At 36.6% G+C, this 18,370-nt stretch overlaps 1 protein-coding gene across 1 annotated transcript in view; it reads right to left on the reverse strand.

The window, feature by feature from the left end:
* Positions 1 to 18,370, reverse strand: part of SPATA31H1 (SPATA31 subfamily H member 1) — a gene marked incomplete at both ends in the record, with an annotated part of 41,334 nt that overhangs the window by 14,681 nt on the left and 8,283 nt on the right. Inside the window, 2 exons of the mRNA XM_082427084.1 lie at positions 260 to 495; positions 1,223 to 1,312. Of these exons, the coding sequence (XP_082283210.1) occupies positions 260 to 495; positions 1,223 to 1,312 (326 nt within the window). The remainder of the gene's footprint in view (positions 1 to 259; positions 496 to 1,222; positions 1,313 to 18,370) is intronic.

The raw sequence follows: 18,370 nt of genomic DNA on the forward strand, positions 1-18,370 counted from the left end.
CAACATCAATTACTTATTTATGGAAAGAATTCCTCCACCAGGACAAAGGGAGGCATTTGTCCCCATTCCAATCAGAAATGATTCACAGACCAGTGGTTCTTAAACTTTGTTCGAACCCAGAACTTCCCCCACTACCAAAACTAATTAACTAACCATCTTTCTTCTCCCTCTCCTTCTCCCTCCCTCCCTCCTTCACTCTCTTCCTTCCTCCCTCTTAAAAGCTCTACCACCTTCAACCCCAACCCAGAAACTACTTGACCTTGCACTTTCCAGGTGTTGGATGATCTGTTGAAGACTCCTGTCCATTGACCAGCATACATATTCCTGGGACCACCCCATAGGGAGTCCTGAAAAGCTGGATGCAACAGAGTATGTCAGTGTAATTGAAGTGATATTAAAGTACTGGTAAGGAAAACAATAAGAAGAGAGACTTAGAAAGGATACAGCTATCATAGCGAGGGAAGTAAAACAGAGTCCGAGGTATCTTACTCCTAACTTTTATAGAATTTATCAGTAGGGTAGGCTGAAGAGAGAAAGAATAGACACAGTGAAGATGGACTTTACTCACCATGTCAGGTTAGCTTCAGTGCAACCCATCCTGAGATTGTCTTCCCACTGTGGATCTGGGAGTAGAGGTAAAGAATCTATTAGCGTTATGACTATTGACATCACCTTAGTTCAACCCCTTCATTTTGCAAATAAGGAAACAAAAACAAAGCCATGCCTAAGATCATAAAGCTAATTAGTGGTAGAGCTCAGATTTAACCTAGATCTCATTTTGTTTGTTTGTTTTTTTAAGCTGTAGGATGCTGTCTTCAGCATACAGTAGATGTACCCATTGGAAAGAGCAGGAATAATCATGATAGGGAGATGGAGTGGGGTAAACAGAGGAATACATATCTTTGGAGGAAAAGATATGTATTATCCAGTGTCTATGCTAGAGAAAAAAGGTACCAAAACTTCCCGCACCAAACTCTTGGTAGTTACCCCTTCTTTGTTCTTCAGTCTCACCATGTTTCTTTCCTGATACTTTGAGCTTTGCACAAAAAGAGATTAGGAAAGGAAGTATGAGGATAGGAAGCATGGAAAGAATTATGGAGCCATTTACATTTCTTTGGAAGTGGAGATGCTAGAAAGAGTAGGACTATTTCTTTCATTTACATAGTCCAACCTTCTTCCTTCCACCTGCTATTAAAGGTTAGAGTCTTAAAGCAGACCCCACAGTTGATTTGTCGTTAGCCTTGAACTGAAGAATAGGATCTTTCTGACCTGTGAATTTCTGGATCTTTTTCAGTTTATGCTGCTTTGAAGTCTAGAAAGGAACAAAAAGAAAAAATAAAATCAGGTAGTACTCTAGGTTAGAGACTTTATTGACAGCGCACTTCATCTCATAGACATAAATATTTATACTGTTGGCATCCATAACCACAGCAACAGTTATGTCATTCATTTATTCATGGATCATTTATTGAGTACTTACTAAGTTCTCAGTATTGTGTAGGGTGCTGGAACTGTAGAGATAAATATGATCCCTGTGTTCTAGGAACTTACACTAGTAGGGAAAATAGATGTCTAAACAGATAAATTACAATACCATGTGGTAAATGCTGTAACAGAAATATAAGTGTGGGGCTTCCCTGGTGGTGCAGTGGTTAAGAATCCACCTACCAATGCAGGGGACACGGGTTCAATCCATGGTCCGGGAAGATCCCACATGGCGCGGAACAACTAAGCCCGTGCTCCACAACTACTGAGCCCGCGAGCCACAACTACTGAAACCCATGTGCCACAACTACTGAAGCCCGCACACCTACAGCCCCTGCTCTGCAACAAGGGAAGCCACCACAATGAGAAGCCCACGCACCACAACAGAGAGTAGCCCCTGCTAGCCACAACTAGAGAAAGCCTGTGTGCAGCAACGAAGACCCAACGCAGCCATAAATTAATTAATTAATTAATTAAATAAATCTATATATTAAAAAAAAGAAATATAAGTGTGAGGGAATAAAGAGAACAGTGATTAACTGCCTGGGAGAGAAGGGAAGAATTCCTCAAGAAGTTGCCATTTGTACTGGAGTATGAAGAATCAACAGAAGGTTTTTAGGTGAAGAAAGGGCATTCCAGGCAAGTGGGAACATCACTGAGAAGATTAGAGCATCATGATTGTTAGGTGCACTTTTGCTAAGTAGTGAGAGATGAAGCTAAAAACATAGGTGGAAGCCAGATTATGCCAGATTATTTGGGATTTTTATTTTATCCTGCAGGTCAGAATTTCCCATCCAGTAGTTAATAAAATCCTGGGGTTTCTGCAAGGGTGTTCCAGGTCATTTTAAAGGCATAAATGACATTTGTTACAATTTCAAATAAAACTTTTTTATTTCTTCCCTTTATATTAGGATATCAGTCTCTGAAGGTATATTAAAAGAGCCTACACAACAATTAGTAGGGAATTCATGAACATGCTCATGATGCAGTAGGCCAGTAGTAGAATAACCCTAGCTGCAGTGGTAGTTTTGAACTTTGGACAGTTTTAAATTGATTTTATACTTAGTCATATATTATTTAATTTATGTCCATAATGGACTGTTGATTAAAAACATAAGCAAAAGGAAAACTGATGTTGAAATACAGGTTGATGTATTTACAAATGATCTTTCTATATATTTATCTCAAAATGATCTCTACATATCATAGACCTAAATAATCTCCCACTAGAAAACACTTGGGAATGCTGAATAAAATACAACAAACATCTTTTTAAATGCAGAATGTAGCTCCTTAAGAAAGTAAGGGAAATCTCCAGGTCAAAAAGCAGAAGAGGCTTCCCTGGTGGCGCAGTGGTTGAGAGTCCGCCTGCCAATGCAGGGGACACGGGTTCGAGCCCTGGTCTGGGAAGATCCCACATGCCACGGAGCGACTAAGCCCGTGCGCTACAACTACTGAGCCTGCGCGTCTGGAGCCTGTGCTCTGCAACAAGAGAGGCCGCGATAGTGAGAGGCCCGTGCACCGCGATGAAGAGTGGGCCCCACTTGCCACAACTAGAGAAAGCCCTCGCACAGAAACGAAGACCCAACACAGCCATGAATGGATAGATAAATAAATAAATAAATAATTAAAAAAACAACAACAACAACAACAAAAAAACTGAGTCTCATCCAATGCAAAAAAATAAAAATAAAAAATTTTTAAAAAGCCTCTATTGGACATACTAGACCTGTTTTAAAAAAAAAAAATCAGAAGAAAACTGAAAAACAAGAGTGGAAACTAGTTGAGACTTCAATGCCCTAGGTCATTTGCAGTGTCAGCCACTGAGGGACTTAGGTTAACAGTAAGGTGGGGACAAAGATAAGGCCCATGTGAAGTGGGTATTTAAATGAGACCCCAGGAAAAAAAGCCAGGCTTGTCAAATTGCTACACACTTGGTAAAAAGGTGGCTAGAAAAATATCTGCTCACCAGACAAGGAAACTTGAACTCTGGGTGGGAAAAAAAGCCTTCTCTGAAATTTTTAACCAAGAGTCTATCCTCATACTGGTTTGAAATTCTAATTTATATTCCTTGTGTAGTCAGGAACCCTCAAACTGAAAATAAATGTGGTCCTGGGCTGATAATGCCCCTAGGGCAAAAGGCAAAATAAATATAAATCTTGAAAATTGAAGTAGAAGAGGAAAGAGAAGAAAAATAGTTTGAATAACTATATTAATAAATGTGAAATGCCTAATGCAATAGTTAAATTCTTAGAAAAAAACATAAAATATAAAAATTGGGCAAAAAGAAATAGATCATTTGAGTAGACCAATAAGCATGCAAGCAATTGAAATGATAATCAAAGACATTATCCATCAGAGGTAATGAAAGAATTCACCAAGGTTTCTGAATACCAGAAAAACTTATAAATGTCAATAGCATTTCTCTACTGAAGCAAAAAAACTAGAAAAATATAATTTTAAATATGAAAGATATTTTCCACAATAGCAATAAAAATGTTAAAGTATCAAGGTATTAACCAAAAAGAGAGAAGACCATCATGTAGAAGACTATAGAACTCTATTAAAGGACATAGAGCATGATCTGAATAAATGGAGAGACATTCTTGGCTCTGGTTGGAATAATTTTAAATTATAAGGATGTCAGTAGTCTCCCAATTAAATTATACTTAATGCATTCCCAATTCTTTCCGTTGGAATGTTTCAAGGACTTGTAAAACTCTCTAAAATTTATATGGCAAAATAAAGGTCCACTAACAGCTAAGTCAAGCTCAAAAAGAAGAGCAAAGAAAGGACTTGCTGTACCAAAACCTAAGATACACTACAAATGTATGGTAATAGAAACAGGAACAAATAAGTGAATGGAACAAAATAGAGAACTCAAAGACGGACTCCTGTATATACAGCAACTTAATATGGTAAAGGGAGTTCCATAAATGAATGGGAAAGATTCTTCAGCAAATAGTGATGAGAAAACTGGCTCAATATAAAGAGAAAAATAAAATTGGATCACTTTCTAATACTACATATAGAGGGGAACTCTACATGTATTAAAAACTAAAATGTGAAACGTGAGACTGGAACATAAAAACAAAAAAAAAGTAGGAGAAAATCTTTGTGACCTAGGGCACAGGATAACTTCTTAAAGAAAACTTCAAAAATACAAACCAGAAGGGGAAAAAAAATCCAGTAGAAGACTCTACCATATCCAGCTGGAACCTCAAAATCACAAATCTGCCCCTTACTCCTAACCTCAGGGAACTACAGGGAAAGTTGCCTTGACACTGAGAAGTTCAGAGGACTGGAGGGAAGTCCCTGAGAAGTTGTAACTGCAGGTTGACTTTTGTGTAATTTTCAGCTTAAGTTCACATCATCTGCATGGTCCCCCAAGCCATGATCTTGAAGTGGTCCTGGATTGATGGTGCCATAGTCTAGAGCAAACGAGATACTCTCTGAGGAAGATCTTCATCCTAAGCTTCAAAAAACTACTGTGAATATTGCATTTCATTAAACATCTAAGATACTACCAATTATAAAATGTACTATATTCTACATGCCACTGAGAATTTTTTTTAAACCCTGCCAATTAAATTATAAAACAACATCAATTGCAAGCCATATCCCAATTTCAGAAAGGTTAAATATTTTAAAATAAGCACATGTGCAGAAACAACAGAAAGCAGAAACAAACCTACAGAGATATCAGGTATTGGAATTATCGGATCTAGATTAGAAAACAACAATGCATATTACATTTAAAGAAATAAAAGACAAGCTTAAATATATTTATAAGGAACAGAAAACCATAAAAAGTGATGTAGCAGATTTGAAAAATAATCAAATGTTATTCTAGATATTAAGAATGCAGTACTGAAATTAAAACCTCAGTGAATGAGTATAACAGTGTTGATGAAATTCTTCTGAATAGAGAGTTGGATAAGTATGCATACTGAAATTTCTGGAGTAACCACTAAAAGAATAGAAAGAAAGTATATGAAGGGAAAAAATGGAGAGAAAAAAACCAATCTATGATTTCTGTTCATGACAATGGTTTGAATCCTGTGAACGAAAACAACTAGAAAAGATTGACAAAAAAATTTTTTTTTAAACATCTGTTTGAAGTCATTGGAGAGCTATCAAGGCATCAAGGATGAGAGGAGCCAAGATCTCAGAGAAAAAGGAAGTGTAGAGAAGTGAGCCCCGATTTCCTCCTCAAAGCATTTGACAATTCTCAAACCATGGCTGAAAGGCTAAAAATCTAAGCAGAGTATTCAGTAGTTTTATAGGGCTGATGGACAAAAACTGACTAGGGGCCAAGGAGGAGGGACCCTAATAGAAATCCCAGGCTTTCAGTCGGAACCCCCAAATGGCCATACCTTGGAATAAAAATAAACCGGAAATAAACTAGGCTCTAAAATTGAAGCTCAGCCTCCAATGAGTTTAATCCTTGACTGGATTAAGATGATCTTTCCCTATTCTAGATGACTTCCAGAAGCAAAAATAATTCTGCTGTCTGAAGGAAAGTAACTTTATCCAGAGCTTTGAATTATGTCTTCAACTTTACATTTAAAATATCTGATATTCAATTAAAAATTGCCATGTATACTAGAAGATAAGACTGAATGAAAACTAAGAGACAAACACAGGCAGTATAAACAAATTCACAGGCAATCCAGATATAGTTAAAAGACATGGTGTTTAAAATATATGTGATTTATGTGTTCAAGAAATTAAATGACAAGATGGAGAATTTTAATAAAGAACTAAAAGCTATTTTTAAAAATCTAATGGAAATTCTAGAACAACAACAACAAAAGAACTAAAAATGGGTATAACAGCAGATTAGACACAACTGAAGGGAAGTCTGAAGAAAATATTCATATTGAAGCATGGTGAGAAAAAAAGGAGAAAAAAATAGATATAAGAACCAAGAAACGTGGAGGACAAAGTGATAGGAATCCCAGAAGAGAAGGAGAAAGAGAATAGAGCAGAAAAATATTTGTGAAGTTAATAGTGCAGGGGTGTATATGGGAATTCTCTGTACTTGCTGCTCAATTTTGTTGTGAACCTAAAAACTGCTCTAAATACTAAGGCCTATATTCAGGGGAAAAAGTTTATAACTAAGAACTTTACAAAACTGAGAAAGCCTGAGATTCAAGCCATAAATGCAAGAAGTGTTAGGAAGCAATGTAAAGACAAAGAAAAGCCAAACTGAAGTACATTATATGGTGCTGAAAACCAAAGACACAGAATTTTTAAAAGAGCAAAAAATAAAGGACACATAACATTCAAAGGAGCAATAAGATCAACACTTCATATCTTTTTAGAAATAATGAATCCAGAAAACAATGGAATGACATCCTTAAAGTGTTAAAAGAAAATAACTACCTGGACCTCTATACTCAGTGAAACTGTCCTTCAAAATTTAAGGTGAAATAGAGGCATTTTCAGTCAAACAAAAACTGAAACTAGGGACTTCCCTGGTGGTCCAGTGGTTAAGAATCTGCCTTCCAATGCAGAGGACATAAGTTCGATCCCTGGTCAGGGAACTAAGATACCACATGCCGTGGGGCAACTAAGCCCGCGCACCAAAACTACTGAGCCCATGTGCCGCAACTAGAGAGCCTGTGTGCTGCAACTACAGAGCCCACGTGCTCTGGAGCCTGTGCACCACAACTAGAGAGAGAAGCCTGCATGCCTCAACTAAGACCCGATGCAGCCAAAAATAATAAGTAAATAAATAAATAAATATTTAAAAAAGAAAAACAAACTATTCATAGAATTCCCAATTGCTCTAGCTAAACAATGTTGGATAGAAGTGCTGAAAGCAAGATATATCCCGAGAATCCTAAGGTAGTTCAACATAAGAAAATAAATCAATGTAATATACCACATTAATAATAAGAAAGGGTAAAAACTGACATGAATATCTCAATTGATACAGAAAAAGCATTTGACAAAATCCAACACCCATTCATGATAAAAACACCAACAACAATTTAAACTAGGAATAGAAGGGAACTTCCTCAACATGATAAAAGGCATTTATTAAAAAAAAACAAAACAAAAACCCACAACTAATGCTGTACTCAATAGTGAAAGACTGAAAGCTTTCCCTCTAAGATGAGGAACAAGATAAGGATGCCCACTTTCCATATATCTGGACAAAACTATAATTCGAAAAGATACATGCACTCTTACGTTCATAGCAGCAGTATTTACAATAGCCAAGACATGGAAACCACTGAAATGTCCATCAACAGATAAATGGATAAAGAAGATGTGGTACATATATACACAACCGAATATTACTCAGACATAAAAAAGAAATAAAGCCATTTGCGGCTACATGGATGGACCTAGAAATTATCATACTAAGCGAAGTAAGTCAGAAAGAGAAAGACAAATACCATATGATATCACTTATATGTGGAATCTAAAATATGATGCAAATGAACTTATCTACAAAACAGAAACAGACTCACAGACATAGAGAATAGACTTGTGGTTGCCAAGGCTGGGGGTGGGGGAGGGATGGATTGGGAGTTTGGGACTAGCAGATGCAAACTATTATATATAGAATAGATAAACAACAAGTTCCTATTGTATAGCATGGGGAACTATATTCAATATCCTGTAATAAAACATAATGAAAAATAATATGAAAAGAATATATATATACATATATATGTATATAACTGAATCACTTTGCTGCACACCAGAAACCAACACACCATTGTAAATCAACTATACTTCAATTAAAAAAAAAAAAAAAGGATGCCCAATTTCACTACTTCTCTGTAACATTGTACTGGAAGTTCTAACCAGAGCAATCAGGTAAGAAAAAGAAATAAAAGACATCCAAATTGGAAAGGAAAAAGTAAAATTATCTCTAGCCACAGACGACATAATCTTACTTACAGAAAATCCTAAAGAATATATGCACACAAAAAATTATTAGAGCTAATAAATAAAATTAACTCTAACAGTTACAGGATACAACATCAACACACAAAAATAAGTTGTATTTCTACACACAGTGAACAATCTGAAAAGAAAATTAAGAAAATAATTCCATTTTTTAGCATCCTAAAGAATAAAATAACTGATTCACTTTGTTATAAAGCAGAAATTAACACACCATTGTAAAGCAATTATACTCCAATAAAGATGTTTAAAAAAAAAAGAAGAAAATACTTAGGAATAATTTTTTTACTGGAGTATAGTTGACTTTCAATATTAGTTTCTGGTGTACAGCATATAGTGATTCAGTATTTTTACAGATTATACTCCATTAAAAGTTATTACAAGATAATGACTATAATTCTCTATGCTATACAATATGTCCTTGTTGCTTATCTGTTTTATATATAGTAATTTGTATCTCTTAATCCCATACTCCTAATCTGCTCCTCCCCCCTTCCCTTTCCCCTTTGGTAACCACTAGTTTGTTTTATACATCTGTGAGTCTGTTTCTGTTTTATATATACATTTGTTTGCATTATTTTTTAGATTCCACATATAAGTGATATCATACAGTATTTGTCTACTTAGGAATAAATTTAATCAAGGAGAGGTAAGACTTGTACACTGAAAATTACAAAGCATTGTTGAAGAGATTAAAGAAGACTGAAATAAATGGAAGGACAACCTTAATAATGGATGGGAATATTTAATTTTGTTAAGATGGCAATACTTCTAAAGCAATTTACAGATTCAGTGTAATCCTATCAAAATCCCAATGTCTTCTTTTGCAGAAATGGAAAAAATTATCATAAAATTCATATGGAATTACGAGGGACCCTAAGTAGGCAAAACAAACATGAAAAAGAAAAACAAATTGAAGGACTAACACTTTCTGATTTTAAAACTTTCTACAAAGCTACAATAATCAAAACAGTGTGGTACTGATATAAGGATAGACATAGAGATCAACAGGATAGAACTGAGAGTTTAAAATAAACTCTCATATTTACAATCAATTGATTTTCTATAAGGGTACCAAGACCATTCAATGGGGAAAAAATAATCTTTCAACAAATGGTGCTGGGACATCTGAATAAACATATGCAAAAGAATGAAGTTGGACCCTTCATATTATTTACAAAAATTAATTCAAAATGTATCAAAGACCCAGATCTAAGAGCTAACACTGTAACATTCTTAGAAAAAAAATATGGTTGTGATGATTAGTTTTATGTTAATTTTATGTCATGATGTTTAATTTTATATGCTAGGCAGTGGTGCCCAGTTGTGACCAAACACTACTCTAGATGTTGCTGTGAAAGTATTTTTAAGATGTGATTAACATCTAAAATCAGTAGACTTTAAGTAGATTGCCTTCCATAATGTAGGTGGGCATCATCCAATTAGTTGATGGCCCTAGAGCAGAGAGTGAGGTATGCTTCCTGAAGAGGAAGTAATTCTGCCTCAGCACTGAAACAGAGAAACACCCTGAGTTTTCAGCCTGCCATAAGAATTTCTGATTTGTCTCTCTCATATATATGTGTGTATGTGTGAGTGACTGTGTGTGTTTGTGTGTGTGTGTGTGTTGTGTGTTATAATAAAGAACATACCTGGAGTTTGTCTCGGGTTCCTGGCACAGAGCTTCAAAAACCCTTGGAATTTCCTGAGTGATATGAATGCTTTTGCCATGTTAATGGAAAGAAAGAGGGATTACTTCTCCCTTTACTTTAGGTGCCTGGAATAACCTCGATTCTAAAATCTGATAAAGTGCTTCCCTGGTGGCGCAGTGGTTAAGAATCCACCTGCCAATGCAGGAGACACGGGTTAGAGCCCTGGTCTGGGAAGATCCCACGTGCCATGGAGCAACTGAGCCCGTGCGCCACAACTACTGAGCTCTCGTGCCACAACTACTGAAGCCCACGCACCTAGAGCCTGTACTCTGCAACAAGAGAGGCCACTGCAGTGCAAAGCCCATGCACTGCAACAAAGAGTAGCCCCCACTCACTGCAACTAGAGAAAGCCCACACACAGCAACGAGGACCCAATGCAACCAAAAATAAATAAATAAAATAAATTTATAAAAAAAAAAGAATACAGATGCAAAAACTCTAAACAACATATCAGCAAACTTAATCTAATAATATAGAAAAAGGATCATGAACAACATCACAAACATGTCATAATTATTCCAGGAATTCACAGATGGTTTAATATTTCAGAAATTAATTGTAATTCAGCACATTAATAGAATAAACCAGAAAAGCCATATGAGCATCTCAATAGAAGCAGAAAAATCACTTAAAATTCAACACCCATTCATGCTAAAATTCTTAGCAAACTAGAAATAAAAGGGAAATTTCTTAATTTAATAAAGAATATTTATAAAAATCACATAGCAAACATTATACATAAATGGTGAGTTAAGGAAAACTTTCTTTTATATAAAAAAAAAGAAGGTAAAGATCTCCACTGTCATCACTTCTGTTGAACATTGTATTTGAAGTCCTAGTCAGTGCAAAAGAGCAAGGAAAAGAAATAAAAGGCATAAGAATTGAAAAGGAAGAAATAAAATTATCATTTTCAGACAATATGATTGTATAGAATATCAAAATATGCTTTTCGAAAAGCATCTATAGATAAGTTTTTAGGAGTGATAAGCAAATTTAGCAAGGTCTCTGAGTGAAAGATCAATATAGAAATATCTACTTATTTCCAAGTGTCAGCATCATTTAGAAGATGATACTTAAAATACCATACCAAACCAAACATTTTGAACCTCCTGATGATCATCATCACCTATGAAATAATCTTGCCCCCCAATAAACGAAACTAATTTTGATAAGTCTTAGATCCAACTTTCTCATTTACAAGAAACACAGAAGAAAACAAAACATGATAAATGACAACATGGGCATTTAATCAGCAAAATCTTGCTTGCAAAACTCTAGAGGGCAAATGATCCCTTTCTTTTACACATAAATGGAAAGAATGAAAGAAAAAAATAAAGGTGGGGAATCTACAAATTAGAAAGAACTTAAGAAACACACCAACCAATCTCAATATGTGGGCCCTATTTGATCTTGAGTTAAACAGACTATAAATAATAATTTATATCATTTATGAGACAATCAGAATTTGAATACTGACGGATATTTGATGGTACTCAAGAATTATTGTTCCATTTTTAGGCATAATAATGATATTGTGGTTAAGTATTTTCAAAGAGCTCTTAACTTCCAGATATACATATTTAATTATTAATGAAATTTTATTATCTGAGATTCACTTCAAAATAACATGGTAAGAGAGTTAAACCTGGGTGATGGATTCATAGAGTCATTATACACTTCTATGTGCTTTTGATTTATGAAAAGTTCCCTAATAAAAATGAAAAAAAATCATTTACTGTAGCTTCAAAAAACCCTTTTTATTGAAAACTAAATATTATTGGAAGAAATTAAGAAGACCTAAATAAATGGAGATACAAACACATTCATAGGTCAGAAGATTCATTATTTTTAGGAAGTCAGTTATTCTCAATCTGAACTACAAATTCAATGCAATTTCAATCAAAATCCTGAATGTTTTTATGTGACAATTAACAGGATGATTTAAAAATTTATTCAATGACCTAGAATAGCTAAGGCAATTTTGAAGAAGATCAAAGTTGGAATACTTACAAGACCAAATTTCAAGACTTTCTACAAAACTATATAAATGAAGACAGTGAGGTATCAGTGCAAGGATAGAAAATAAACCAATGTAACAAAGTATAGAGTCCTGAAACAGACCCATACTTATATATAATTACCTGATTTATGACAGGGTCACCAATGCAATTCAATGAGAAAATGATGATCATTTCAATAAATGGTGTTGGAAGAAAGGACCAGGATTTTAGGGTGAGGTGGTGAGGCATAGTCATGTAAGTGCAGGGTCAGATTTAAAATTCTGATATTTTGTTCATCATAGATTTTCCAAGTTAAGTTTGATTTTTTAATAATATTGCATTAAATATTGTCTTGATTACTTTTATGGTGACCCTTAAATTTTGTGCCCAAGGTGAGTGCCTCACTCATCTCACCCTAGTCCCTGCCCTACTGGAGGAATTGGATATCTATATGGGAAAAAAAAGAACTTTGATCCCTACCTTACATCATACACAAAAAGTAATTTGAGATGGATCATAGATCCAAACCCAGCTTCTAGAAGAAACATAAAAGAATATCATCATAACCTGGGGGTAGGCAAAGATTTCTCACACTGGAAACAAACCAGAAAAATCACTACCTATAAAAGCAAAAATTGATAAATTAGATTTCATTAAAATTATGAACTTTTGTTCATTAACACACCATTGTGAGTGAAAAGGTAAGCCACGGTGTGGGAGAATTTATTTTTAATACCTATAACTGACAAAAGACTCATATCCATAATATTCAAAGAATTTCTACAAATAAGTAAAAGGCTGACAAACCAATCCTTATAAATGGGCAAAAGAATTGAGCAGATGTTTCGCAAAAGAGAATTTCCAAATGGCCCATAAACACGAGAAATTTTTCAATATCATTAGTCATCAGGGAAATGTTCATTAAACCACAGTGCAATATCAAACACACTCGTTAGAGTGACTAAACTTAAAAAGATACAATGCCAAGTGTTGGCAAGAATGTGGAGAAACTGGAACTCTCATACTCTACTCAGAATGTAAACTGATATAATCACTTTAGAAAACTGTTCAGCATCATCTACTAAAATTAAACATATATACCACATTCCCAAGCAATTCCTCCCCTACTGGAAATAGGGTTCCACATCAACAATGTGTCATTTGCAGTTAACATCCTGAAACCTTATCTTGTCATATAAGTATAAATTTTTTAAGTATAAAAAATAAACTACTGGCTTTTTGAAATGCAGTATGCAAGAATTACAGCCACTGGGTCATGAAAGCAAATTTTTGGTCTATTTTTCATGCCACAACAGGTAGTTAAATTTCATTCTACGTTTCAATATACATTAGGTCCCCAAACTAACAAGCATGACATAATGTCACTTAGAAATTCATTGTCGACCACATACATGAATCTCAAAAACATGCTCGGCAAAAGAAGCCAGATACGAAAGAACATACACTATATGATTCTAGTTTTACAAGTTTCAAGAATAGGCAAAACTAATCCATGACAACAGAAGCCAGACAGGATGTTGCCTTTGAGTGGAAAAAAAACAAACTAGAAAGGTACACTAGGGAACTCTCCAGGATTATGGCAATGCTGTACTTTGATTGAGGTGTTAGTTAATGGGTGTATAAATTTATCAAAACTCAACAAACTGTACACTTGATTTCTGTGCATTTTACTGCATATAATTACAGGTATCCTCCACTTTTTGAAAATTTGCTTTATGCCACTTCCATTTTAAGAAAGACCTACATTAGTACCTGTTTTTGTTAACTGAAAGAAATCCGAGAGGATTTTTGTTTTTATGAAAAAAAAAGGCAAAAAGCATTCAGCATTCATTTGTTTTACAGCAAGCTGTTAAAGAGGCAGCATACACCCCAGCAGTGAGAATGGCACCGCCAAGCTTCTTCCCTGGGAACTACATTCAGCATCGCAGCACCTAGCCGTCACAGCTTTGAGCTGTGTCTGGGAGCATCTGTGCTTTATCTCAATTTACTTTGTGCATCCATTAGCAAGATGTGTCCTAAGGTAATTGCTCCTTCTCTTTGTGTCATTTTGGCTTACAAAAGGTTTCACAGGCTCACTCTACTTTTGGATAGCCGGGGGAACCTGTATACCTGAATAAAAAGTAGAATTGTTGACAAAAAACTTCTTCTTACATAAATATGTAGTGAGAAATATTTTTATTTTATGTAGAAAGTGACATTGTGTAATTTACACTCTACTTTGTTTTTATCGCTGCATCCTTTTGGGAAAGAGACTAATGTTACCCCTCACCAAAGAAGGTAGCCAGGACTTTGTTCTTATAGTCTTGGTTCTCCTAATCCACAGTAGGGAGTTAGTTTTTTGGTGCCGAAATGATTGCCTGGAACCTCCAATATATGATATGTCTCAATATATGAGACAACCCTCATATAAGACTAGGCCTGTGGAGGATTTTAAGCTGAATTGTGCCAGAGGTTTAGTGCTTGGTGCTTCTAGAATTAAGAAGAGGTCAGCTGACTCCCTGAAACTGGGAAACAGCACTGACACTGCAGGTTTGCTGTGTAGTGGGCCCTGAGCCTGATGAAATTTATTCCTCCTGGTCTTAAGAGCTCAGATATAGTGGACTGGGGGCCTTGGCAAAGGTCTCTGTGACCAAACTTGACACACAGCCACAATTTTTGCCTTCAGATGGCAAAGAGGAAAAGCAACAGCTATTCCGATGGCTAAGGACCTGCCCCCTGCTATTTCGGATAAATTGCCCCCACTCCAGAGTTCTTATACAGTGCAAAGATTGGGGAAGAAAAACAGATACCAGACTTTTTGCCAACCTAGGTGATAGGAAGTTTAAGCTGGATTATACTTGATGTAGACAAAGAAATATATTTGCCATTTCTCATACCTAAGTGTTGGGGAAAATTCATATTTGTTACAAAGTCAATTAAATATCATGCATCACTTGTTACATGGGGAAAAGTGAACATTTGTCTTTTACAGATGATGTTAAAATGAACTTTGAAATTTTAAGAAAACACTGTTGTAAAATGAAATATTATTTACCTAAAATCACTTATCATATATTATGAAAAAGGGACAAAATGATTTTTAAATTCTTAAGGTGGTTGACAAATTTTGGCAATGAAAGTTTGAGAGTCAAAAAGGATTAGAAGGGCTGGCTTCCCTGGTGGCGCAGTGATTAAGAATCCGCCTGCCAATGCAGGGGACACGGGTTCGAGCCCTGGTCTGGAAAGATCCCACGTGCCACAGAGCAGCTAAACCGGTGCGCACAAAACTACTGAGCCCGTGCTCTGGAGCCCGTGAGCCACAACTACTGAGCCCACGTGCCACAACTACTGAGCCCACGTGCCACAACTACTGAGCCCACGTGCCACAACTACTGAAGCCCACATGCCTAGAGCCCGAGCTCCATGGCAGGAGAAGCCACCGCAACGAGAAGCCCGTGCAACTGCAACAAAAAGTAGCTCCCGCTCGCCGCAACTAGAGAAAAGCCTGCACGCAGCAACAAAGACCCAAAGCAGCCAAAAATAAAATAAATTTAAAAATAAATAAATATTAAAAAAAAAAAAAGATGAGAAATGCTGCTGCTGCAGGCAGTGGGATGCTGAGAGATTTTTGTTAGTTTCTTTAGTTACTTTTAGCAGAGTGTCACAATCAGCTTTGGGAGGTTTTGTGTGTACTGTAATTTTTTGTTTGTTTCTTTGTTAAACGTTATTTATTTATTAATTATATTTTTGGCTGCGTTGGGTCTTCATTGCTGCACGTGGGCTTTCTCTAGTTGCGGCAAGCGGGGTCTACTCTGTTGCGGTGCGCGGGCTTCCCATTGCGGTGGCTTCTCTTGTTGTGGAGCACAGGCTGTAGGCGTGCAGGCTTCAGTAGTTGTGGCACGTGGGCTCAGTAGTTGTGGCTCCTGGGCTCTAGAGCGCAGGCTCAGTAGTGGTGGCACATGGGCTTACTTGCTCCACGGCATGTGGGATCTTCCCGGACCAGGGCTCGAACCCTTGTCCCCTGCATTGGCAGGCGGATTCTTAACCACTGCACCACCACAGAAGCCCTGTAGTTTTGTTTTGTAGAGCCAGGGTCTATGCTCTAGGCTGGAAAACGTTTGTAGGAGACCACTTAGCGACTGAAAATAGTTCAAGAGGAGTCTTAGTTAAGACAATGACACTGAATCTGGATGGCTACATTTGAGAGATGTTTCTGAGGAAAATTTTTAAAGGATTTTGTTGCCAAATGTATGGATAACCACTATCTATTTCCAAGATCTAGAGTCTAAGTTAGTGCTACCCAATAGAATTTTCTATGATGATGGAAATCATCATATCTGAACACTTGAAATGTAGGTAGTGCAATTAAGGAATTTTAAATTGTATTTAGTTCTGATTAATTTAGATGTAAATGGCCACATGTGGCCAGTGGATACTAGATTGGACAGCACATGTCCAGACTATTAATTTGAGCTGCTTGACGAATATGTCCACATACATTTTCCGCCTCCTGCTACACTTACAACTTCTGTCAGGTGTTTCTTATGTTGCTTAAAATGCCATCTCTTCAATCATTCAGGGTTAAAACTGAGAAGTCATCCTTTCATTTCACAAACACCTGTGGAGCACTTACTATATGCCAGGCAGTATACCAGACATAGGGGATACAAAGATGAATATAGTCCTCATAGGAAAATGATGATAATGTTTATAATTAACTCTTTATATTTGAGGCCCAATCAGGAAAAAAAAGACTCAATCCCTTTACTCTCTTTCTGCCTCACTTCCTATAGCCAAACTTTCACCTCAGGACCCTCCTCCTCTCTCACAGCCCCGAGGGCAGAGATTTTTGTCCCTTCCATTTACTGCTGCATCCATAGTGCCCAGAGGAGCGCCTTGTACATGGTGGTGGCAGTGGGTGATAAACACCGGGGGAATGAATCAATGTCCTCTTTTCCATCTTACTGCTCTGATTCTTTCACTTCCTTCCCCCTCCTTCCCACTAAGTCTTTAAAGTAGCCTCCTACGGGATTAGCTACACCAGAGAACCACCATATGCACTCACTGGAGTTATTTAAAGCCTCACATTCAAAGCATGGTGCTTGGGACTTCCCTGGCGGTATAGTGGTTAGGACTTGGTGCTTTCACTGCCATGGCCCTAGGTTCAATCCCTGGTTGGGGAACCAAGATCCCGCAACCCACATGATGCAGCCAAAAAAAAAAAGAAAGTCAAAATAAAGTATGGTGCTCAGTTCAATAGCAATAGGATCACCTGGGAGCTCATTAGAATTGCAGAATCTCAATCCTTTCCTGAATTAGAATCAGAATTCTACTGATTCACAAAACTACAATGAGGTATCACCTCACTCCTGTTAGAATGGGCATCATCAGAAAATCTACAAACAACAAATGCTGGAGAGGGTGTGGAGAAAATGGAAACCTCTTGCACTGTTGGTGGGAATGTAAATTGATACAGCCACTATGGAGAACAATATGGAGGTTCCTTAAAAAACTAAAAATAGAATTACCATATGACCCAGGAATCCCACTACTGGGCATATACCCAGAGGAAACCGTAATTCAAAAAGACACATGCACCCGAATGTTCATTGCAGCACTATTTACAATAGCCAGGTCATGGAAGCAACCTAAATGCCCATCGACAGACGAATGGATAAAGAAGATGTGGTACATATATACAATGGAATATTACTCAGCCATAAAAAGGAACAAAATTGAGTCATTTGTTGAGACGTGGATGGATCTAGAGACTGTCATACAGAGTGAAGTAAGTCAGAAAGAGAAAAACAAATATCGTATATTAATGCATGTATGTGGAACCTAGAAAAATGGTACAGATGAGCCAGTTTGCAGGGCAGAAGTTGAGACACAGATGTAGAGAACGGACATATGGACACCAAGGGGGGAAAACTGCGGTGGGGTGGGGATGGTGGTGTGCTGAATTGGGCGATTGGGATTGACATGTATACACTGATGTGTATAAAACTGATGACTAACAAGAACCTGCAGTATAAAAACAAACAAACAAACAAAACAACTAATACTAAACTTTCATTGGGCTATTTGTATGGAAATATGTTAATATAAATGTTTCAGAAAAAAAAAAAAGAATTCTACTGATTCAGAATCTGCTACTGAATCAGAATCTGCTTTTTAATTAGCCTCCCAAGTGGTATGTTTGAGAAAAAAAAGTTTAGAGTTTAAACTTTTGAAAGTTTAAATTCTGTG

Source organism: Balaenoptera physalus (assembly GCF_965194825.1).
Source record: "Balaenoptera physalus genome assembly, chromosome: 15".
NCBI lineage: Eukaryota > Metazoa > Chordata > Mammalia > Artiodactyla > Balaenopteridae > Balaenoptera > Balaenoptera physalus.